The sequence below is a fragment of the Neolamprologus brichardi genome, chromosome 3 (genome assembly GCF_056152115.1).
Source record: "Neolamprologus brichardi isolate AB-2024 chromosome 3, ASM5615211v1, whole genome shotgun sequence".
NCBI lineage: Eukaryota > Metazoa > Chordata > Actinopteri > Cichliformes > Cichlidae > Neolamprologus > Neolamprologus brichardi.
In genome coordinates this window covers 28,709,745-28,736,099 of record NC_142106.1, presented here as the reverse complement: position 1 = coordinate 28,736,099, position 26,355 = coordinate 28,709,745, and the positions used below count along the sequence as shown (strand labels likewise).

Here is a 26,355-nt window from a genome sequence, read left to right as displayed (position 1 = left end):
AGGAGATGACACAGTATAAACTGTGATGCATAGTTATTTTGTTAGAAATAGTTTATATTTGAATTTGTTTTGCACTCTTTTAAATTCTGGCAAAAATTCAGTAACTGCATAGAACACTGTTTATCTTTTTCATATCGCCAATCCTGATGACGACACATCAAGTTGAAGTCATGTGTAAATAATTTCTGTCTAGACTTTTGCTGCTTGGTTTGTACTATTGCTCATGGGAATTATTATAATTATATTTATAAAAAGCAGGTGAGCTTATTCCTTTGCATTATATATAACAATAAATGCCTGCAAAAATTAGGTCTACGTTATAGTATAGTACACTATAGTATCTGTAGTATGGACCAAAGTGATGAACTTACTCTTGTTTTCTCTTCTATGATCACCTGGGTTGGAAAAATGTTGTTATGTGCAATAAAGATTAGTTTGTGACAAATTGTAATGTGAATGTGTTTTGTTTAACATTGATAAGATGGATTTAATGGATTGATGTGTGTATGTATATATATATATATATATATATATATCAAAATAAGGACAAATAATTACAATAAATCAAATCAATTTACAGTACTAACACGATGGTGAAAGGTTTGAATAAATAACATCAACTTGCATCATTAATGTATCCCCCATCTTGGTTCTTGTCTGCAGACTGATGGTAAGAAGGTAAAGAGCCTTCCAGGCCTAAAGGTGTATAGACGTCTGGGTGAGTCCAACAGATACGGGATATGATGTATGCTGGTGGTAGAAAGGTTTTAAAACTATTGATCTGAACCCTTTTGTTTGTTTGTGGAAGCAATCTGCTTAAACATACATGTGTCATGAATGTGAGTGTGCTCATGAATCAAAACAAATAAAGGAGTCCAGTATGTGATTTGTAATCCTCATAAGAAAACTACAGAAGTAACAAGAAAGTCTGCCTGTCATTTAAAGTGTATCACTAATCGCTGTGTTTAATTTAATATAATAAATATTGCACTAGCTTGGCCCTTGTCCTCATTTTAGCTTTGACAGCGTTTTTTAGTAGATAAAGGCAAATGGCTTAAACATGGACTGAGCTGTGGTTTGGGGAAGGCATCGGAGGGCACAGAACGAGAACAAACAGCTTGTGTAACCTGGGGGGTCATATGATTGGAGGCAATGTTTGGAGGCAAATATGAGTATGGGGCACTTCACTGGTATGTGAAAAATATCTTAAAATGTATTTAATGATGTAATTTTTATAGCAATAATATGAATAAATGTCATCCTAGTAATAGTATGGCTCAGTGGATAGCACTGCTGGATCACAGCAGTAGTGCTAGCACTGATCCCGATCAGGATCTGTGCCCCAAGAATCCTTTCTATGTCTGTTGATAGCACTGATGAGGTTTCTGGGTTGTAAACCTTGGTGGAGCCCTTCTTTGTGGAGTTTGCATGTTCTTTATTCGCCCGTTCTTTCACAGTTTTCTTTCAGGAGTTCCAGTTTCTCCTGGTGCTGAAAACATGCTTGATTGCTGCCTATGTCAGCCTAGCACACTATTACCAAGGAGAATCTCAATCTAAAGAGTTCACTCCCTCATTAAATAAATGCAAAATAAAGGAATAATAAAATTGATGCAGAACAGAGTGAATTCTATACCAGGTTGTTGGAATCTCAGCTGGAAATTCACCAGTGATAAGTGATACTGAAAGTAAAGAAGAAAATCATGAGATCTTTTTATTTACTGTAACACACGTGCCAAATACTGATTCGTGCCTTTTCAAACCTTTCTACAATCTTGTGGAACTGCTTTAGAATGTGCCTTTAAACAGTGAAATAGGCCATTCTATGGGCTCTCCAGAGAGAGGACACTATACTCATACTGCCGAAGATCTGGCTCCCTGGTGGAGAACAGACTTGTTAGCTGTCTATAAAGTCAGTGTTGTCACCGTCGTCAACATACCAGATGGTTTAATGGAAATTATTTTGGGGTCACAGATCCTAATCAGGAACTCACTTGAGCAAAAATGGCAACCAAAACGCACTGTGAGATATAATTTCTGACATTTATGGATAGAATTTATATTTTATAAACATTGACCTAAATATTTATCACTTATTTAAACAGAAACAAATAGTTTTGATTTCTTTTTTTAAATTTGAGTTTTGAATATGAATGAGAAAAAACAAAATTGCATAATTTTCTTTGTTTCTCTAAATCCATCTGGTGTGCCATTATTGAATCATTAGAAGGTACTGTCCATCTGGTGGGAAATGGGCCCCAATACAGTAAGTCTGGATCAGCTCTCTGTTTAAAAAGTCCTAATCCCTGATCCTATGAATGTTACCTAGCAGGCAATACAAAGTTCAGATGGAACTAGTGATGTGCGATCCACTGATTTCCTTTCCAATCCGATACCAAGTAAAATTCAGGGTATTATCGACGATACTGATCCTATACCGATACTTTGTACAAAAACTTTTTTTTTTTACTGTATCTTTTATTGTATCTCAAATTATAGTTTCATAATGATTACAGGACATCAGATTACTTGTTCTTATCACTTAATAATGCAGAATTATCATATAGAAATAAAAAAAAAACTGAAGCCATTTGAGCATGTTGCCTGGCTGCAGCACTAAAGGACTAAAGGATCTGTGAGAGACATCTGTATCACCCTAGCAGCACCTACCCCTCTCCTCTCCTCTTCTTCAGTTCACCTCAACATAAGCTCATCATATTCTGTTACATGATTTAATGTGAGGTGTTTGACGAGGTTAGTGGTGTTGCCACAACACCTCACTGTCTTGCCACATGTATCGCAAACCGTGTCTTGGTGTTTGTGGATGTAAAATACGTCCGCACATGACTCCATTTATACAGCCCTATTTCACACATGACTATGAAAGGCGGAAGAGGAAGTAGTTCCTTCCAATGTAGACAATCCGAATGTTATAGTTTCTTTCCACTCTGTTCATGTTAATGATAAACTACAAATTTACCCCAAATTACTAAAATATCGATATTTTAATATGAGAATCGATTCTAGAACATAAATGACTGGTATCGGAGGAATCGATATTTCAGTATCAATCTGCACATCACTAGATGGAACCAGTTGGGTTAGGGGCTTATTCAAACTAAAATGGTGTCATGTCTAGAGCAGGTGAGCAGGACTCAGAAGTGGGACTCGCATCTAAGAATTAGAGGGTTTATTCACAGATAAAAAGAAGAGTACCTACTGGGGAAACTGGGACCATGTCAGATGGATTTTTCGTCATGTTTTTACCTTTAATGTCACACAAACGGTTGAGAAGAGAATGTCCACAATTTAACCTTTAATTACAGGAGTAGTCTGAGCTGATGGTAGTTTTGTTCTAATAATTAAGAGAGGGGTTAGGAAGAGAACGAGCACACCTTGGCCATCAACTTTCTTATCTCTCCTGTGCATGTATAATTCAATAGGAGAGAAGCCAGGTCCAGTAGATTTTTAGCTTATGTGTCTTTGAAAGTAGTGATCGATGAAAGCAATTAAAATGTTAAATAAGGCGAGTGAAAAAATATAACAAATAAAATAAAATATTTAAACATTAAATCGTAGAAACATGCAGTGGAAGGATTTGGTCTGAAGAAGAAGATGTCAGTTTGGGTGTGTTGTCATTCATGCAAACATTACTGACTAAAAATTTGCATATTCTTGGTGACCAAAACAAGTTAAGGAGTTTAATATGAGACTGGTAGTAAGCCAGTTTAGCTGCCAGTTGGTGTATCAGTAATTACTGTGTTGTAATTAATGCCATAATACATTTGACTTTGAAAGCCATGAGTGGGACTCATATTTGGAGCTTCATTGGTAAGTTAAAATATCTTAAATTTTCTTTAAAAAAAGAAACAAAGTTAAAATAAATAATAAAATAAAATAATAAAAGATGATTGCATTTATGTACACATCAGTGAGATCATTTAAAAATAATTCAGTTATTTAAATGTTTTAATGTCTATATGTCAACAGGCATTTTCATCATGTTAACATTAACATCTGGAACACTGGCAGGTAAACCTTTCTTCTACGATCAGAACATTCTGGTACATATTTACTAAGTTCAAACTACCACATGTCAGTGACTGAACAAAGAAAATAAAAATAAATAAATAAATAAATTTGATTTTGAAAAGCACAGCTGATGATGGAGCAAAGTTACACTCGTAATAAAATGAAGCCGTCTCACCGACAGGGATGAATAAGATGCAGCTGAATAAAAATCTGTATTTTTTAATCTGTTGGAAATTGCTGGAGACTCTTTGAGTTCCTGTTGACTGACAAATCTGTTCTCTTGATAAATTTGACAGCTCAGAAGAAATGCATGCTTCATTCATATAAGGCCTAATAAAATTAAATAAAATAAAAAATGATTTTACAATCAGATCATGGCCAAAACACATAAGTTACTCTGTCACATATGTAACTGTGTGCATTACTTTTTTCACGCTTTACAATGCTACAGGGATTTATTAAAGTCAATATGACCTATTGGAGGAGTCACTCTTTTATACAATAAACTTTTATTATGTTATGTATTAGCTTAAAGCACTCATTTCTGGCAGACGATCAGCTTTTTGGCGCAACAAACAATCGGGGAAAACAATCGCATGAGTGCTGCTGTTTGACGGAGGAAAAATAAAGTAGTCGTGGTAAGCCAATCGCATGACCACTTTAAGATGACAAACCAACAAGGTGATATATACCAGTTTTTAAATTGTGTTGATTTGCCACGTAAAACCAGAGTCATGATAAACAATGTATACGCTGCGTTTTTTCCTGAATAGTTTCATCACGTTTAATGTCTAAGGACCACGCTAGCAAGCATTCTCTGCTTATGAGCAAAAAATAAAAACACAAAACAAAAATCAGGCCTTTCGTGTTGGTGGAAAAATGCACCATGTCGACCAATCAAAAAAGTATATGGCAACATGACATTTGGTTGTTTAGGAAGAGGGGGGAGTTTTAGGAGTGACGGCGAGAGAGAGAGAGAGAGTGTCATGAACTAGCTATGTGGAGGCAGATGAGGACCCAAACGCAAAACTCACGGAGACAGGAACTGAACTCAAAATCACTGCTTTATTGCAGGCCTTAACACGAAACAGAACTAAACTGGGAATACTAACAGAAGACCGAGGGAACACAGAAAGACACACAGGTTCGGGGAGGAGACATTGACGACGCAACACCAAACTGAGGGAGACATGCACATAAATACACAGAGGGTTAACGAGGGAAGTGGAAACACACGGGGAACACAGCTGACACAGATAAACATAATGAGACATGGCAGGAGTAAACAACACTGACGGGAGACTGTCAAAGTAAAACAGGAAGTACACAGAGGTGCAGACAGGAGGAGAGAGAGAGACAGGAAAGCACAGGCATAGCGGGCTGGGGAAACATGGAATAAAACACAAGGAGGGGAGACGAGGACTCACAGATACATAGAGGGGCACACAGGGGATACAAGTCACAAGGGGAAATCAAATAAGGAACAAAAAACAAAAATACATGAATACTAAGACTGCTTGGCCAACAAGGCCCAGGATCATGACAGAGAGTGTGAGAGAGAGAGCAGAAAAAGAGAGAGAGAGAGAGAGAGAGTTTTGAGATGTGTGTTTGGAGTGTGTATTTAATGTGTTGTCTTGTGTAGTTAGTGTGTAGTGTTGTGGATAGTTTTGTGTTGTGTGTTAGAACAATGAGGTGACTGCTGTCTATAGGTAAAAAACGAGTGATACACCTGCTGCTGTCAGACCTGCAGGTATCAGGCTGTGATGTTCTCCTTTATAATGGACAGAAATTATTTTTTCCCGAACGGCACAAATAATTTGTGGCATCTTATTGAATGCAGAACAGCTGATTGTTCTGTAAATAGTTTGAAATGGTTATAAAAACAGAGGTAAAAGGTAAAAGGCTGCAAATAACTTTGTTGTTTGCAGCCATTTACCTTACACACAGGCTGCTGAGTCAACTGGAGGCAAGGAGAAGGCACATTATCACATGAAAGAGCAAAACTGAAGTGGCCTGTTTACTGGCAAATGTGAGAGGAGACTTTGTGTTATTTTTGGTCAGCAGTGGTTTTCTCCTTGCAGTCTCCCATAGATGGCATTTTTTTCAGTCTTTTTCTTATTGATGAATCACAAAATCTGACCTTAACTGAAACAAGTGAAACCTGCAGTTCTTTGTATGTCGTTCTGGGTTCTTTTTTGACATGCAGATGAATGCATATGTACTCTTGGAGTATTTTCTGTTGGCTAGCCAACAGTAAGTGCTCTGAAGAGTAGAAAAGCTTTATATAAGAACCATTCCATTGACATTAAACTCAGCTTAGTACAGTTTATATTTGATCGAAGTTAACTCATGACTGAACAAGGAAGAGCCATGACTTTTAGGCACAAGGCCAGGTAGATTTAGTTAGCTTCTTTTCTCCTAATGAATTAATTCTTAGCTAAATAAACAGTTTCTTGTATTTACTCATTATTTTTGTCTATTGTTACATTTTATTTGATGGCACAAAACATGTAACTGAAATCAGAAAGGGCAGAAATACTTTTCGGGCTGACTCTACATACATTGCAATATGTAGTAAATTGCCTGTTGCAAACCTCCACAAATACAAATATAAGAACTCCTAATTTGACACTTGACCTGGATTTATATTTCATTTCTTGCTCAATCCAAAAATAAAATTTGAATATGTATCTTTGTTTTCATTAATAATCACTTTTTAAAAATCATTTAGGTCAACTTCTTTACAACCTGGCACTGAAAAAAACAGCTGTCCAATCTTCAACCAGTGGCACTGTGGGTATTGCTGGTAAGGCAGTTGATGGAAACAGAGATGCAAACTATCAAAGTGGGTCTTGCACACTTACCAATGCAGAATCTGATCCCTGGTGGAGAGTAGACCTGGTAAATGTGTATACAATTGGGACTGTAATGATAACCAATAGACAGGAATTGGAAAATGGGCTGGATGGTGCCGAAATCTGGATCGGAAATTCAACAACAATCAGTGAACCTGAAAGCATCAGGTGACAGAGCTTGATTTATAACCATAAGTCATTATTTATCATATCAATAGGACTTATTTATATTTATTCTTTACTTTTTCTTTAAATGTTTCATACATAGGTGTGCCATCATCTCTCACATTCCCAAGGGACAAGCGTTTTATTTTCCATGTAACTCTGTGAAGGGACGCTACGTCACTGTGTTTCTACCAGGAAGTGCAAAGGTCCTAAGTCTCTGCGAGGTTGAAGTGTACTATGGTAAATACCTTCAATTCTTTATTTAATTCTTTATTTTTTATTTATATCAGTAAAAGGTGTGACCAGGGGTGGTCCTGACCCGTTTTGTGCCCTGGGCGAACCCTCCCTCTACCGCCCCCCTTTGAGAAAAGCAGACAAATCAACAATACACCTTTTCCAATTAATATGTAATTAATATTATATTGAACACAGTCCAAAAGATTCAATAAACCACATCTGTGTCTACTGTCTGTCTACTGTTTACTATCATAGCCAAATTGCTAACAAACGAACCCCCCTAGAAGTTGATTCTGTTCATCTGGACATAACATTTTCAGTGGGAGAAACATTTCATCACTCATCCAAGTAACTTGTTCAGTCTCAGCTGACTGCAGGTTTCCCCAATCTTATAAATAGTACATTTGCACAATGACTGAAACTAGCCCACTGAAGGAACACTGTCCTGGGAGATCAGTTCCTTGATCATTAATATGCAAATCCTCATGACCATTAAAAAACCAATGATCAAAACTCATTGATCAAAGACCACTGATCAATGGCCATGAGTACCATTCAGAGAGAGTTGGGGAATCGCTGCAATCACAGCATTGTAAGATGGTGAAAGAGATGGCGCTCGGGCCAGCCAGAGAATCCTCATCGCCCCGCCCCTCTCCTCCATGTGCAGCAAACAGCAGGCGCACCAGGCTCACCACGCCAAAATGCAATGGCATGATATTGGGGAAGCATGCGTACGAGCAACTTTTTTTTGTTGTTAATGCCATGATGCCACCCCCACCACAATACTGCTCTGGGCTCCCACCGATGTCGCCCATATCAATAACTTCCACAGGTGGAAAACTCTGCAACTGCACAAAAAACATGTTTGTCTTTTTTAAAAACTCCGTTCTGATAATGCACTGACTTGGACTCATATACAACTGTACCTCTGATTTCTGTTTAAAATACTGCTGGCTGGTTCATAACCATTGCTCATAGTAATATGACTTGTACTAAATATGTCGGATTATTAATTTTTGCCCTTGACAACCGCCCATGTTGCCCATTTCAAAAACTGCCACTGGGTGTGAGAGCCCAACCAAAAGAAATTATTGTCTTCTTGGTTTTCCTTCAAGGATACCCATTACCCAATGTGGCACTCAAAGGAGAAGCTACCCAGTCATCTACACTCTCCTTTGCCACTGCGTCCAAAGCCATCGATGGCAGACGGAACTCGTTCTATAGCAATGGGTTCTGTAGCCACACGGCTGAAGACGAGACCAACCCCTGGTGGAGGGTGGACCTGCAGCGAAGCTTTACAATCACTGCTGTAAAAGTCACCAACAGAGGAGACTGCTGTGCTGAAAGACTGGATGGAGCTGAGATCAGAATAGGAAACTCACTGGAGAACAATGGAAACAATAATCCCAGGTAATGATGAATTTATATCAGTCAGTGTTCATTATGATTTTTGTTTATTTATTTGTTTTATTTTACATTAATTTGAACAGAAATATTTCAGAGATTACAACATAAATATTATCCACCACATGCTGCTCTAGTTCAGGACTCCATGCAATTCATGATCAGGGATTGTAACATCTATTCCTTTTACTGAATCAAAAATAAAACAAACAAGCAAATGTTTCAGAGATTAGAGTCTACATATTATCCACCGCATGCTCATTATTGCTCTTCTAGTTCAGGACTCTATTCTACCTCCTTAACATGAAGTCCATAATACTAACATAATACTGCCCCCACACTCTCTGCTGTCAGGTGTGCTTCCATCTCACATATCAAAGTGGGTAAAACCTACACATACCAGTGTGATGGAGGCAGCATGGAGGGTCGCTTTGTGAACGTGTTTCTTCCTGGACAGAAGAAGACTCTCACCCTGTGTGAAGTGGAGGTGTATGCTGCCCCAGCAGGTAGAGCTTTAAGTGACTGGATCTGATCTACTGAAAGACACCTCCCAAGTACTCATTCATACTTGTTCTTTTTAACACTTTAGTTGAACCGCTTCCAAACGTGGCCTTAGGCAGACAAACAGCACAGTCATCAACTTGGTATGGGCCAGTGTTTGGGCCCTCAAAAGGTGTCGATGGGTGCAAAAATGGAAACTTGGACTCAGGATGCTGTACACACAATGATCAAGACATGGGTCCCTGGTGGAGAGTAGACTTGTTGGCTGTCTATAAAGTCAGTGCTGTCACCATCATCAACAGACAGGATGGTTATATTCCAAGGATCCTTGGGGCACAGATCCTGATCGGGAACTCGCTGGAACAAAATGGAAACCAAAACCCCAGGTGAGATCTGATTTCTGACTAATACAACATTTCTCCATAAACATCAAGTTAATTCTTTTTCCTAATTAAGAAACATATATATATATGCTACAAACATTTCTAGTTATTTGTTTCAATTCAAGTTGTTTAAGTCCAATAAATACCTTTGTACGAAGGTAACTGATGAAACGCAAAACTGAAAAATAATCATACAGAATCATACAAAAAGGCCTTTTTCAGGGAACACAAAATATGCTACCAATTTAAAACTGTTCTGCAGAAATGGAGGTTGATCAAGCCTTGACTGGTGATACTAATTCCTACAGGTTTTCCAACTTTTCTGGATTACTTACAACTCTCTTTGTCTGCATAAAAGCAGTGTTGGAACATGCTGTGGTACCATACCCTTTTGAGGATCAGTTAAACGGTATTATTGTGCACAAAGTAGTGTGTGGCTACAAAAATGGCTAGAAAAAGACACTTAAAAATAAAAGAGAGACAGACCATCATAATATTTAATAATGTAGGTCTCACCTACAGAGAATGTCAAGGTGGCATTGAGTACAGTTTCCTTCACTATCAAAAGACACTCAGAAGCCGGGGCAAACTCTGACAGGAAGATGTCTGGCAGACCCACAGAGGACAAGTTTCTGACAGTTAACAGCTCGCGTGATGGGCAGCTCACAGGAGAACAGCATCAAACAAAGCTTAATAGTGGTTTTAGCAAGCAAGTCTCAGTTTCAACTGTGAAAAGAAGACTTTGATTTAAAGGTTTGACAGGACAAGTTACTAAGATGTCAGAATAAGACAAAGAGGCTTGCCCAGGCCATGGAACACCACCACTGGTCTACCGAAGACTGGAAGAAGATATTATGGACTGAAGAATCAAAATTTGAAATATTTGCTTCAACAAGCAGGATTTTTGAAGAAAAAATGGTAATTAGATTACCGTTACTAAAACCGTGATATTTTTTTTTTGCGAGAGTGTCTCATGACAATGACGTAAGCGACGTAATTCGTGGCAACAGCTGTGTGCAGATCAACAAAGGATAATATATCGAGTGCAGTAGAGAGTATGACCGTGCAGCGTGGAAGTACTGACCTTACTTTGAGTTTGATACCGTAAAAAGTGACAAAAGCATTAGCGTCTGTTGTTCACTACGTGGAAAGAAAACTTATTTTTACAGCGAAAAAAACCCCCAAACTTCCGAGCAAGCACCGACAGTGTTGCCAACTTAGCGACTTTGTCGCTATATTTAGCGTATTTTCAGACCCCCTAGTCGCTAAAAAAAAAGACGTGAAAACGCATATCGCTTTTACTCTCAACAAGCAGCGGGTGCTGTAACGCAGTCAGTTCTTCTTTTACTCTTTTACTCTTATGCTGTTTTGTGGATCACAAGGTTTAAAACTACTTATAAACACACACACACAAAGTAACTCCACCAGAGTGCCTATTTCGGGTCACTTTTGCCGGTCCAAGCCCGGGTAAAGGAGCAGGGTTGGAATTGTGACATTAAAAAAACAATAATTGCTAAAATAAATTTAATTTGTAGTTCTAAATAAATTCTAACTGCATTTAGGACGTTTTTTACTCACTTTGTCTCTTCCACGATGTTATTTCTCTCTCCAACAACATAGATTACAATTACATTAGCATGACCAATTATGCAAATTAGGTGATGACGTCATTTAGCGACTTCTAGCGACTTTTAGGACAGCCAATAGCAATTTTCCTTACTGAGGAGTTGGCAACACTGAGCACCAAGTGCGCCACCACGTAATGGGAAATTTACAGACAAACTTGTGGATTCTTCCACTGACCGCTGCGGCACACCTGCACCAGGGCAAACATCCGCCTGCTATACTGGTGAAAATAGAGCAACAGGACCGCTGAGTCTTTGATTTTATTTATTTTCTGCTGTGTTCTACTTGCATCTATTTTGAAACTGAGTGTAAACAAAAAAAAAAACTATTTTACTTTTTGTGCAGGAATGTGCAGAAAATAGGTTTTGTCACGATTAGCGGAGCGGACTCAGGCGCAGACCACAAGTTCCTTCAAATCAAAAGTGAATTTATTTACAGTGTTCTCCGCAGTGAAATATATATACACACAACGGTGTCTGGGGAAAAGGGGCCGGGGTTCCAGGGTCCGGGAGTGAAAGGGGCAGGAGTCCAGGGAGGGGAGATTCCCATACAGCTCTCGCAAACACACACAGCTCCTCTTCTTTCCTCTACCACTCTTGCTCACGCTCAGTGACAGTGCACAGGGAAACGGGTCCGGGGAGGATGCTGATGGCTCAACGATCCAGCGACGAGTAGAGCAGACTCGCCATCTTAAGTAGGACTCTAATTCTCCTAATCAGCGGCAGGTGTGCTGATCATCCCCAGGTGCGTGGGCCAGGGGCGGGAGCCCATACTGAGCTCCGCCCCGGCAGGAGAAAGAGAGAGTGGGAGAGGACGAGAGAGAAAGAGAGCAGAGGCGAGAGAGGAGAATAAACAAAACAAAACATAGCGCCTGACTGCTGTCAGCTGGCGAGGTGCGGGGACCATGACAGGTTTAAATGTTAAACAAATTTCTTCCAGTCAGAGAATGTTGCATATAATTTAATTTTTGCTTGATGCATAAAGTTAAAAGATTAAAACTAATAAAACAAAATTCCTCCTCCATGGAGGAGGAAAAAAATAACTCTTCTAATGACATAATAAAAATAATGTAAAGAATTTCCAAGTGATTAAATTGTTTTAATTCTGTTGTTCCAACTTAATATACTTGAGTTGGACCAACTTAAATAATAATGATGAATCAACTTACTTACAGCAGTTGAGTCCAACTTAATTCAACCGAACTGATCCAACCCATGCAAATTACGTTAACCCGACAAAGCAACTCATTACTAAAGGAAAGTCATGTTTTAATGTGGAAATGCTTTGCATAATTATTTTAAGTTTATTCTAAAAGTCATTTTTTTTGGCTTGTTCGAAAAGTCTAGAGTCATACAACACATAAATTGTATGGCTTTATAAGAATTTCCACTCCATACATCCATTTATTTTAATCATGGTTGTGGTGGGCTGGGGCCTATCCCAGATGAGATAAGGCCAGAGGTACACCCTGGACAGGTGGCCCGTCTATCACATTGCTAACACAAAAAGATTTATTTATGGATAATTTGGAATCACCAATTAACCTAACTCCAATAACTGCATGACTTTTATTTGTGGGTGGAAAGCAGAGTATCCAAACAAAACCCGCTGCAAACTCTGTCATATTGGGGATTTCAACTCTGGACCTTCTCGCTGTGAGGCAACAGTGCTAACCATTGCACCGCTTACCTGTCATTCCAGACTTTTTTGAGGTCTGGAATGACAGCAAAGTGGTGCCATGGCTTTATGGCTTTAATTTTCTTTATGTTTTTGTCCTTGAAAGGTTTAACCACAATAAATAGCAACAGCATACACATTGTGTGATATATATATATATATATATATATATATATATATATATATATATATATATATATATTGTGTGTGTGTGTGTGTATACAAATTCATTAATTAAAGAAAGCCACCATTTTTCATCTTTTTTTCTCTCTCAATCCATCAGTTGTGGCATGATCAAATCATTAGATGGTACACCAACATACACATTCCAGTGTAATGAAATGGAAGGTCGCTACATCAATGTGAATACCAGGAAAAAAGGCTTACGCAACCCTGTGTGAAGTGGAGGTGTTTGCTTCTCTATCTGGTAGGGTTTGGTGTGTTAGTTCTAGAAGTTCTTAGTTCTTAGGTAGTAGTGTGTGCTAAAATTTTCTATTGTTTTGCCTTTTTCTCATATTTGCTATTAAATAGGACCAGATTAATTTAATGCACTTTGCTCTTTAGCTTTCAGTGTCTAATTTCACTACAGACTATTGTAATTTAACATATTAAAATAAAAGGAAAACAATAACCACCAAATATGGCTTAAACAAACTGAATACTAAGAAAAAATTTATTCACTACAGTGCCAGATGTTATTACGACTCCTCCACCTCCTCCCACCCCTCCTCCCACTGTGAGCCTGCAGCTTGGTGGCAGGAACGTGACGGTGGTGGGAGAGAGGCTCTGCTGGTCTGATGCTCTGATGTACTGTAGACGTTATTACTGGGACCTGCTCAGCCTTCACAGCAAACAGGAGCAAAGCGAGTTGGAGCAGCTGCTGGGCCTCATTCCTTTCTCTCTCACAGACCACGTCTGGCTGGGACTGCGCAGGTACTGATAGCTATAGATACATTTAGTTGATGTACATCTACAGATCAGTGAATCAGCATGACAAAATATAAATAAGATGGTGGAGCTCTCCAATCACAAGTGTAATGGAAAAATCTATTAAAGAACTAGACATAAATATCAAATGAGAACAAAGAAACAGAAGAAACAACCAAATAAATGGAGAAAGAAACAACAGGAAAAGCCAGAAAGAAATGCAAACAACGTACGAAGTGGATGAAAATAACTACAAATGGTTCAAAGAAGAAACCCTGTCTGACAAATGGACTGATTCTTATACAGCACTTTTTTATTCTCCTGAAGTATTCAAAGTGCTTTACACAGCATGCTACACTCACCCAAGCACTTTCTTCTATGATTGTAAGTGCTTACTAACTCACATCCATAATCTGCCGGGTGTATCAAAGGGCAATTTAGGATTAATATCTTGCCCAAGGATATTCGGCATGCAGACCAGAGAGAGCCAGGGATCAAGCCACCGACTGTACGATAAGTATATAAGTAGATGCCCTGCTCTACCCCAAAATGCCTGCAAAAAAGGAAAATATTTACCCATTTTGTGATCATTTTTTTAATTGATGATCATAGAAGCTATCTTTTTACTGTCAGTAAAGCTGACATATGACTTAATTTTACACTGCTGCAAAATACCAAGAGGTCAGATGGCCCACCTTAATGATTTGAATTTAGGAAATATTCTTAGAAAATCAAGATCTTTAAATCAAATGCTTTGTGTTCTTGTGTTTTCTCATTTGCACTGCTGCCTGTCCCAGACACCAACACAGCTGCTGTAACACAAGAAGGGCAGTTCATTTATTCTGTATTATTTAATCCACAAACAAGACTTTTGAAAATTTTGAAAATTACACTGGAAAGGCCAACATTCAGCTTAAAAAAAGTTTTTGTGTCTTTGTGTCTTTCTGACTAGATTATTTAAAAAATATTAATATAAATTGTTATTTTAAAGATAAATATCAATCATGTAGCTTTTGTCAAACTCAATGTAAACAAGTGCTCTCTATTCTACAGAAGCATTTGCAGTCAGTTTACATCTGTCCATTACTTTCTCTTCAACAGATCCCTCAGAGGAGACGAGTGGTTCTGGATGTCTGGATATTCCATGAATTTCTTAAATTGGCCACAAGATTTTGTTCCTGACAGCTACTCCAGCACCTGTGGAGGCGTGGCCAGCATGGATAACTTCCTCTGGCAGGACCAGCCCTGTGAGGAGAACCTCAACTTCATCTGCCAATCAGGTTTTACTTGCACCATGTTAAGGCTTGTATGCAATTATTGTGCATTACTTTGATTTAACTGTAACTCATGTCCTTTCAGGTTCTGACGATGCTGTGCAGAGAGTTCATTTCTACAGCACCAAGGATCCAACAAGTCCATAGGAACCAAGATGACACAGTATAAACTGTGATACATAGTTTTTGTTAGAAATAGTTATGACTTAAACCTGTTTTGCACTCCTTTAAAACAATTTTGCCAAAAATTCAGTAAGTGCACAACACACCATGTTTTCTTTTTCATATTGCCAATCCTGATGAAACACTAAGGTGAAGTCATATATAAATAATTTCTTTGTAGATTTTTCCTTTCTGATTCATAGTAACGCTCATAGCATTTGTAGTAATTGTATCTATGCAAAGCAAGTGAGCTTACTCCTTTACATTATATATGGAAATATGTGCCTATAATAACTAGCTCTAAAGTTATGACTGTAGTGATGAAATGTCTTGATAAAGCCAGAACTGAAGTACAAATTCTCTGAATTATGAAATATTCTAATATCAAACAGTTTACGTGTAGAAAAGAGCACACATTTTTAAGCACTTTTTAACACTACACACACATTCCCACATAACAAGCAGGTCTGGCCCGGATCTGGTATCAAGCCGGCACTGCTGGCTGACTTCTGGCATGATAAGACGTATGTCATCCAGATATGGGCCAGGCCTGGCATAGATGGCACTGTCTATGCATGATGGCATGTCATATCTGGCCCAATTATGGTTTGGTTTATGTGGCCCAGCCCCATACAAAGCAGGCCTGCCTCTCGCATCAAGCTGGCACTTCTGACAGACTGGTGTCATGGCAGAGTGCATGTCAACCAGATGTGGGCCAGGTCTGGCAATGAGGCACTGTTTATGTTCCTATTTTCCTATTTTAGTTAGAAAACCCAAATGCCATGTTGCAATACTATACTGCTATGGTAGCCAATGTTTCAAATGCAGGTTTGAGAGGTTTGTGAGTTTACACTTTATCCAAAACCTAGTGAGGGTTTACTCATTTTTACTGCTGGGTAGCTGTAGCTCAGGAGGTAGAGCAGGTCACCTAGTGATGGGATGGTTAGTGGTTCGATTCCTGGCTCCTCCAATCTGCATCTCATTAGTGTCAATATGTGTGAATGCAGTTAAGAAGCACTCAGTCTAGAAAAAGTGTGTGATTAGGAGTATGTGGCATGTTGTGTAGAGCATTTGTAATCAGGCCATTCACTGTCCGGACAGAGTATTGTCTTGTTACTTCTGCACTATTATGTTCTGGCACATGTTTCTATTACATAGCTTGATTAAGGTACACATTAGGCTGACATCTGGGCAAAAGCTGAAACTGTTCTCGGCCAGCAGTGTGTCAGCAACTGGCCCGTGGCTGCACACAACTTGCACATGGCCCACGTACCATAAAGAGTGACGGCCCTTTGGTGGCCCTGATCAGGTTTGCCAGAGGTCCACACATGGGCCAGCACAGGACCACCAGTGTGTCTGCAACTGGCCTTGTGCTTGTGCACCTCTGGCAAACCAAATCTGGGCCACCAAAGGGCCGTCATTCTTTGCGGTATGTGGGCCATGGGTAAGCACATTGTGTGGGCCAGATCCAGACCATACCAATTTTGCTATGTGGGAATTGGTTTGAGCCACCAGTGCTTATTGCATACGAAGAGAAGAAAGAGGCACAACCATGTAACTTCTGAATAATTTATAATACCATAGTCATACAGGGGTGAAAATGGGCCGGTGGGGTTTGGGTTGTTTTTTGTTGTTGTTGTTGTTTGCTTGTTCTGTTTTGTTTTATTTTTGATTTTTATGGCACAACACCAGAACAACCGCAGATGTCTATTTGTTGTGCTGCTTCAGAATCTAGCTAGCCCTATAGAAGAGGAGTGAGAATAAAGGGAGTAATGTTTTTTTAAGTGGCGGGTAATTTTGAGTTCAATGTTTCTATCAACTCTACAAACATCAACAAAAACACAAACTGTTTGGGTGCATTTGTCACACAACTGGAAACTGGAAATTTAAAGCCTACATTTAACTCCTCAATTTTAAGTCAGGTATTGTAAAATGTCCAGCAAAACAAACCATACTAACAATGTACTAACGTATTGTGTTATTTAAAGGTTGCATGAAAATACTCTGCAGTTTAGTGCAGAATAAACAGGTTAGTTTGCTGTACTGTGATGGATTTAATATGAATTTTAGCTGACAATGATTAGACTCATTCACTGAATTCCACCTTTACATCAACTTTAAAGAGTCTAGTATGAATGTACTGTGAGTATACAGGATGGATATTAGCCAAGACATCAGGTTGCATCTTGTTGAATTTAGTTTTATAAATTAACAAAGAGCATTAAACCTCAGAGCACAGCACAGGTCATTTGATCACAGCCTGTACACTAAGAAAATCTACTGGAATTTATAATAGTTTTGTTTTGTTGTTGTTTTTTAAAGTCTCCTTCTTTTTCTATGATTGTGTTTCAAGCCAAACATATTCATTAGAATAAAAATTTAGACTGAAATAAAGTTTGTGTACTACTTCATAAAGAAGGCTCATTTACTCAGTTTATGTTTATGCAAAATAGAAAGAGGCCCCTCCCTGCTCACATTTCATACACAGTGATGATTTGAATTTTGCAAATGAAGATTTTCTCAAAAGATATAGTCTTTAACTCACAGGATATGTCCTTGTTTTTTCTTTCATTTGCATTCCAGACAGGCATGACTAGACGTGTTGCAAACAGTTTTTCCTTATGTATACTGAGGTAAAACTGTAAAATCTTGCAAAATATTTAAATAAATTGTCCAATTTTCAGTTTTGATTTATTGCTAAATGTTGATATTATTCAAGTATTTTAAAGTATAGTTTTTACAAAAACATTTTTATATGAACCCATTTCACTACATGCACTAAACAAGTTCAACAAATATTATTTTACAAATATTACTAATTTAAAGTCAGTGTAAAAGGCAAACTGCTTTTGACGTAATTTTGAACAGATGCAAAATACTGAGAGGTCAGATGCCTCTTAATGATTTGAATTTAGCAAATATTCTCAGAAGATGCAGATCTTAAGTCAGGTGTTGTTGTGTTTTCTCATTTGCATTGCTGCCTTCTCCAGACAGGTGTGTTTGTTTTTTAGTTTTGACTGAAAACACAACAAACTTGCTGTGACATTAGTGGGGCAGGTATTTTATCTACATCATTTAATCCACAAAGATGAACGTGAAAGAAATTTCATTCAGATTTTTGTTCAGATAAGCAAAAATGATAAAATCCCATTTTTTTGTAGTGAAATTTTTCTTTTCTTTTCTTGTTTTTTAACTCAGTTTGGACTGAACGATTCATGAGTTAGAAAGATGTCTTTTCAGTGTCCTTCTGACCAAATTATTAAAAAACAGTAACATCTAATATTATTTTAAAGCTAATTATTAACCATGTAGCATATATGAAACTCAGTATAAACAGGTGGTGCCAGTAGTACATCAATGGCAACATTTTCATTCAGTTTAAATCTATTTTGATGTTTTTATTTTAAATTCTTAAATTGGCCACAAGATTTTGTTCCCTGTGAAGTGAACCTAAACATCCTCTTGTGATCTGACTGGGCTTATATCATGTTAAACGCATGTATATTATTATTGTACTGTAGCTTGCCTCCACCAGTGTGTGAATGTGAGAGTGAATGGGTGGATGACTGGACGTGTAAAGCGCTTTGGGGTCCCTAGGCGGGACTAGTAAAAGCGCTATACAAATACAGGCCATTTACCATTTACCATTATACATACTTAAATATTGTAAAAATCCAATTTCAACAGCACATTTCAGTTTTTCTACATGACAAGTGTGTAAAAGTACAGAAAAATCTCTGGTAGCTCACTGCCCAGATGTCATATACTTATAAAACCTTATATTTTTATTTGACTGATGAAAACTTTCATTTTTTAACTGCAATTTCTGTTGTACACAGTAAAAGGTTTTTTTCTGTCATTTAACTGTTTATCTAATACCTAACTACTTTGGTGTAGTATAAATGGCTCTTGAGGAGCTTTTTATCAGCAGGAAAAGTTGTACACCTATAAGAAGTCCACAAATGTATGCCATGCACATTTTCCAAAACCATCCAGCAGACCAGATTGGAGTCTCTGTCGGGTCAGTTCTGGCCCCCAGGACTTATGTTTGACACCCCTGATGTAAACGATGCTGTGGAAAACTGTAACTGCAGAGTTGGACTCATATACAGCTGTACTTCTGATCCCTGTTTAAAATGCTGCTGACTGGTTCATTACACATAGTCATAGTAACTTAAGTTTTATACACTATGTGTGCTTATTACTTTATTATATATCCCTTCACATTTTTTGTTGTAAATTCAGCAATATATTAAATGTATAAAAGGTATCTCTGTTTGTGTCAGAGCCCTTAGTGTTGAAATTAAATATTACACTTGAGAAATGTAAGTGTCATCATCTTCAATCTGGCTGATAGACTTTGAGGTAAGCATGTGTCTTTGAATGTAATGATCAGTGAAATGAATAAAAATGTGTAATACGGCAGGTGAAAATGTAGAAAAATAAAATGTTTAAACATTAAATTGTAGAAACATGCAGTGGAAAGGTTTGGTCTGAAGATTAAGATATGAGTTTGAGTGTGTGGTCATTCATGCAAACATCAGTGACTAAAAATTTACATATTCTTGGATACTGAAACAAATGCAGGAGTTTAGTATGAGACTGGTAGTGATTAGAAGAAAACCACAGAGAAAGCAAGTCAGTCTACCTGCAAATTACTGCGTTTTATTAATGCCATAATACATTTGACTTGGATACTTTCTCAAGCCATGAGTGGGACTCATAGTTTGAGCTTCATTGGTAAGTTAAAGTATCTTAAACTTTCTTTAAGAAAAAATAAAGTTAAAATGAAGATGATGGAATTTAATGTACTCATCAGTGAGATCATTGAAAAAAATAACTCCTTTTTTAAAAAAAAAAATCTTTTAAATGTCGGTATGTTAACAGGCATTTCCATCATGTTAACATTAACATCTGGAACACTGGCAGGTAAACTTTTCTTCTGCAATCACAACATTCTCGTCCACATTTATTAAGTGCAAACTATCACAAGTTTGCAAAAATTTAAAAAATAAAGATTTTTCTTTAGAAAGCACAGCCAATAATTGAGCAAAGTTTCATTCTTAATAAAATGAATCCGTCTCAGTGCAGGCAAATACAAATATAATAACTACTAATTTGACACTGGACCTTGATTTATCTGTATCTATATCTTTATATGTATATTGCTTATTCCGAGCAAAAATGTAAAAATAGCCCTCTCTGTTTTCATTAATATTTTTTTTTAATCATTTAGGTCAACTTCTTTACAATCTGGCACTGAAACAAAAAGCTGTCCAATCTTCAACCAGTGGCACTGTCGGTATTGCTGGTAAGGCAGTTGATGGAAACAGAGATGCAAGCTATGAAAGAGGGTCTTGCACACTTACTAATGTAGAATCTGATCCCTGGTGGAGAGTAGACTTGGTAAATGTGTATACAATTGGGACTGTAATGATAACCAATAGACAGGAATTGGAAAATGGGCTGGATGGTGCCGAAATCTGGATCGGATATTCTACAGCAATCAGTGACTCTGAAAGCATCAGGTGACAGAGCTTGATTTATAACCACAAGTCATTATTTATCATATCAATAGGACTTATTTATATTTATTCTTTACTTTTTCTTTAAATGTTTCATACACAGGTGTGCCATCATCTCTCACATTCCCAAGGGACAAGCGTTTTATTTTCCATGTAACTCTGTGAAGGGACGCTACGTCACTGTGTTTCTACCAGGAAGTGCAAAGGTCCTAAGTCTCTGTGAGGTTGAAGTGTATTACGGTAAATACCTTCAATTCTGATGCTGATACATAAAACTGCAATTTACTGAGTCAAAGAACAAATGACAGCTTTCATGTCAGGGTGTTTTTAATTTCTAACAACATTACAATGTCACGTCTGCCATGGCAGATGAGTGGAGGTTGAAAGTTAGGACGCAAGACGCAGGCAGCTTCAGATGCAGGTGAGCTTTATTAAACTGGTAAGTGAAACAAACAAAAACTTAGCAGGCGAGAAACAGAAACAAAGAAATTTATACTGGGAGAAACAAACAAAACACTGAACTGAAACCGGGATGCAGGCAGATGCGGGAAGATGACACAGAATGAGGCAGGGAAAAAACACAGACGAACCAGAAACGAGGACGAGATGACACACAATATAAATACACAGACAGGAACACGAGGGAACAAGGAACAGGTGACAACCCCGGTGGAACTGATTGGGCACAACGAGACAAGGAAGCAAAACAGAATACACTAACATGAGACACAGACCTTCAGAGTAAAACAGGAAATATACAGAGATGCAGACTGAAGGGAACACTGAGAAACACAAGGGAGTGTGCAGACATGAGACACTGGGTAAACATGGAAAACATAACAAAATGAAACACGAACCACGGCACGAGAGCTCACACAACAATATAAACACAGACACATGGGGAGACAGAGGGCAGAGACACAAGGCGGAATCCAGTAAAATAAACAACCTAGGAACCATGGAATAAATCATGAACTAAAAAAGTAGAAAAACACAAGAAACCTAAGAACGCTGGGTCAAAATAACCCAGGACTGTGACATGCAATTATTCTTTGTGTTTTTATTATATCAATCAGTAAGGGTTGTCAGAGCCCAAACAAAGGAAATTATTGTTTTCTTGGTTTTCCTTCAAGGATACCCATTACCCAATGTGGCACTCAAAGGAGAAGCTACCCAGTCATCTACACTCTCCTTTGCCACTGCGTCCAAAGCCATCGATGGCAGACGGAACTCGTTCTATAGCAATGGGTTCTGTAGCCACACGGCTGAAGACGAGACCAACCCCTGGTGGAGGGTGGACCTGCAGCGAAGCTTTACAATCACTGCTGTAAAAGTCACCAACAGAGGAGACTGCTGTGCTGAAAGACTGGATGGAGCTGAGATCAGAATAGGAAACTCACTGGAGAACAATGGAAACAATAATCCCAGGTAATGATGACTTTATATCAGTCAGTGTTCATTATGATTTTCTTCTTTTTTTGTTTTATTTTAGAATAACTTGAACAGCAATGTTTCAGCAATTACAATATACATATTATCGACCACAGGACTAGTTAATTACTTGATGTTACTTTCTCCTTAACATGAAGTCCATAATACTAACATAATACTGCCCCCACACTCTCTGCTGTCAGGTGTGCTTCCATCTCACATATCAAAGCGGGTAAAACCTACACATACCAGTGTGATGGAGGCAGCATGGAGGGTCGCTTTGTGAACGTGTTTCTTCCTGGACAGAAGAAGACTCTCACCCTGTGTGAAGTGGAGGTGTATGCTGCCCCAGCAGGTAGAGCTTTAAGTGACTGGATCTGATCTACTGAAACACATCTGCCTGATACTGATTGGTGCCTGTTTGTTCTTTTTAACAATTTAGTTGAACCGCTTCCAAACGTGGCCTTAAACAAACAAACAGTACAGTCATCCACGTGGTATGGGCCAGTGTATGGACCCTCAAAAGGTGTCGATGGGTGCAGGAATGGAGACTTCAATATAAGATGCTGTTCTTGTACTGTAGAACAGCTGGGTCCCTGGTGGAGAGTAGACTTACTGGCTGTCTATAAAGTCAGTGCTGTCACCATCATCAACAGACAAGACTGTTGTCCTGCAAGGATTCTTGGGGCACAGATCCTGATTGGGAACTCGCTGGATCAAAATGGTAACCAAAACCCCAGGTGAGATGTGATTTCTGATAAATGTAACTTTTCTCCATTAACATTAAATTCAATATTTTTTTGTTTATTTAAACAAATATAAACTAATGTCTGAACATAGTTTTAAATTCTAATCTATCATTTTCTTTGTTGTTCCTCTACATCCATCAGTTGTGGCATGATCAAATCATTAGCGGGTACACCAACATACACATTCCAGTGTAATGAAATGGAAGGACGCTACATCATTGTGATCATACCAGGAAAAAAGACTTACGCAACCCTGTGTGAAGTGGAGGTGTTTGCTTCTCTATCTGGTAGGGTCTTGTGGTGCTATTTTTTAGAAATCGTTGTGGTTTTGTGTGCTTAAATTATTATTGTAAGATTTTTACTGTTGTTTTTTTTTTTTCTTTTTCTTGTATTTACCATTGTTCATAGGACCAAATGAACATTATGAACTTTGCTGAACTTTTAGCTTTCAGTGTCCAATTAAACTACAGAATATTTGAATGGAACATGTTAAAATGAAAGGAAAACAATAACAACCAAACTGGCTTAAACAAACAGAATCCTAAATCCTAAAGTATGTCCCTGTAGTTCCAGAAGCTGTTACTCCTTTACCAACTCCTCCACCTCCTCCCACCCCTCCTCCACCTGTGAGCCTGCAGCTTGGTGGCAGGAACGTGACGGTGGTGGGAGAGAGGCTCTGCTGGTCCGATGCTCTGATGTACTGTAGACGTTATTACTGGGACCTGCTCAGCCTTCACAGCCAACAGGAGCAAAGCGAGTTGGAGCAGCTGCTGGGCCTCATTCCTTTCTCCCTCACAGACCAAATCTGGATGGGACTGCGCAGGTACTGATAGCTATAGATACATTTAGCTGATGAACATCACAGATTAAATAATGAGCAGGACATAATATAAATGAGATGGTGCTTCTCTCCAATCACAAGTGAAATGGAAAAATCTGTTAAAGAACTAGACATAAATATCAAATGACAACAAAGAAACAGAAGAAACAACCAAATAAATGGAGAAAGACACAACAACAAAAGCCAGAAAAAATGCAAACAACGTACAAAGTGAATGAAAATAACTACAAATGGTTCAAAGAAGAAATAACTTCTGACAACACAATGACCCCAAAAAAGAAAAAACCCAGTCAAGAAAATATTTACTTGTTTTCTGATTATTTATCCAATTGTTTGTCATAGGGGATGCATTTTTTCACAGTCAATAAAGAAGGCATATTATGTAAATTTAAACTGCTGCAACATACTAAGAGGTCAGATGCTCCGCCTCTTCTGAGGAAATATTCTCAGAAGATGCAGATTGTTAGAGTCAAAATGTTAAATACTCTGCCAAAGTTGTATTTTTACTCAGTTGTATATGTATTAAATTTTTATCCTATTGTATATTTTATTTTATTTTATTCCATTCTATATATAGTATTTTTTTTTATTCTATTCTATTCTGTACAGTTGTGTACAGTATATTATTCTTATTGTTTTCCTGTGTTCTTTAATTTTTGCTATATAACTTTGCACTGCTGTGACAAAACAAATTTTTCAGATGTGGTACTAATAAAGATTCTTATCTTATCTTATCTTAAATGTTGCCATTGTGTACTTAAATTTGTAAGTCTCAGTTCAAACTGTATCATCAAAGACATTGCTTTGTTTCTGTTGTCCTCCCCAGCCTGTTGAATGGTGAGGGGGGCTACAGTGTAACTGAAGGCACATCCTATGTGAGGGTTCTGTTCTCTTATTTAGCGAGGATGTTTACTTCCTGCATTTATGACCTTACCTGTGCTTGTGTATGGTGAGACCATTAGAGGGGTTACGCCATATACAGGTTGATGGAGATGACCCTTTTGTGAGCAGGTAGTCACACAGAAACGCAGACCCAACACAGATCTTTAAGTTAGATGCTTTGTGTTGTTGTGTTTTCTTATTTGCATTGCTGTGTCAAAATTACATTTGGATTTTTTATTCACTTAAGCAAAATTATGCTTAAAATGATAAAATTCTAATTGTTTTCTAGTGAAATTTTTCCAGTATATTTAACATATTTTGTTATTTTGAAGATACATATCAATCATATAGCTTATGTTAAATGTCAATAGCTGCATTTTCCAATCAGTTTACATCTGTTTGTTATACTTTCTCTACAACAGATCCCTCAGAGCAGAGAAGTGGTTCTGGATGTCTGGATATTCCATGAATTTCTTAAATTGGCCACAAGATTTTGTTCCTGACACCTACTCCAGCACCTGTGGAGGCGTGGCCAGCACGGACCACTTCCTCTGGCAGGACCAGCCCTGTGAGGAGAACCTCAACTTCATCTGCCAATCAGGTTTTACTTACACCACATTAAGGCTTGTGTGCTTTTATTGTGCATTGCTTTAGTTGAACTTTTCCTCATGTTCTTTCAGGTGCTGACAATGGCGTGCAGAGAGTTTATTTCTCCAGCACCCAAGGATCCAACAAGTCCATAGGAAAATCGATGACACTGTATAAACTGTGATGCATAGGTTTTTTTTGTTAGTAATAGTTTATATCTGAATATGTTTTGCACTCCTTTAAACCATTCTTAGAAAAATTCAGTAATTGCATAAAACACCACGTTTATCTTTTTCATAAGTTAAAGTCATGAATAAATGATTTGTCTTTAAATAATTTCCTGTGTAGTTTGTAGTAATGCTCATAGCAATCATAGCAGTTGTATTTATACAAAACACGTGAGCTTGTTCCTCTGCATTATATAAAGCAATAAGTGCCTATAATAGTGCCTCTAAAGTTATGGCAAAGACTGTAATGATGAAATGTGGTAATAAAGTTTGGATTAATAAACAAAGACAGTGGTATATTATAAAATATAACAATATCAAACAGTTTGGTTTTTATTTGTGCAGAAGAACACAAGTTCTTAAGCGCTTCACACTACACGCACAGCAAAGTGTGAAAATGTTATTTTTTCATTTGTGGACAATATAGCATACAACACACATGTCTGTAATTACTAAATTCTCTCTGACACTATATTAAAAAAAATCATTGCAGACCTGCTGTCTGACAGTATAAATAAGTTTTGTCTTTAAACAAATTAATTAGAAAGATTGTCAAAAGGATTTCCAGGGATTTGGTGGCATTTTCATATTAAGTCCTGCAACAATTTAAAATGTACCCAAATCAGTCGCAAAGTAACAATTTAAGATACAATTTAAAATAAAGCTGAATAAAGCAGAATAATCATACTGAATAATTAGTATGATTATTCTGACTGAATTAACTGAATTCCACCTTTACATCAACTTTAAACAGTCTAGTATGAATGTACTGTGAGTATACAGGATGGATATTAGCCAAGACATCAGGTTGCATCTTGTTGAATTCAGTTTTGTAAATCAACAAAGAGCATTAAACCTCAGAGCACAGCACA

General features: G+C 37.8%; 1 protein-coding gene across 1 annotated transcript; it reads left to right on the top strand.

Moving 5' to 3' along the window:
• Nucleotides 1–3,797: 3,797 nt before the first annotated feature.
• Nucleotides 3,798–25,440, top strand: LOC148104138 (uncharacterized). Its single transcript, XM_087838259.1, has 21 exons — nt 3,798–3,828; nt 6,761–7,052; nt 7,153–7,289; nt 8,402–8,696; nt 9,045–9,196; nt 9,280–9,577; nt 13,161–13,186; nt 13,564–13,810; nt 14,906–15,051; nt 15,164–15,217; nt 19,948–19,980; nt 20,128–20,169; nt 20,477–20,768; nt 20,869–21,005; nt 21,899–22,193; nt 22,400–22,551; nt 22,639–22,936; nt 23,087–23,232; nt 23,513–23,768; nt 25,091–25,269; nt 25,349–25,440. The coding sequence occupies exons 1-21, from the start codon at nt 3,798–3,800 to the stop codon at nt 25,438–25,440; spliced, it is 3,600 nt and encodes a 1,199-aa protein (XP_087694385.1).
• Nucleotides 25,441–26,355: the final 915 nt, after the last annotated feature.

Bases quoted from the DNA above. Each gene is read 5' to 3' on its own strand.
- LOC148104138 (XM_087838259.1), top strand. From the start codon at position 3,798: ATGAGTGGGACTCATATTTGGAGCTTCATTG. The intron at 3,829-6,760 runs GTAAGTTAAAAT...AAAATCATTTAG, and splicing joins TCATATTTGGAGCTTCATTG to GTCAACTTCTTTACAACCTG. The intron at 25,270-25,348 runs GTTTTACTTACA...ATGTTCTTTCAG, and splicing joins CAACTTCATCTGCCAATCAG to GTGCTGACAATGGCGTGCAG.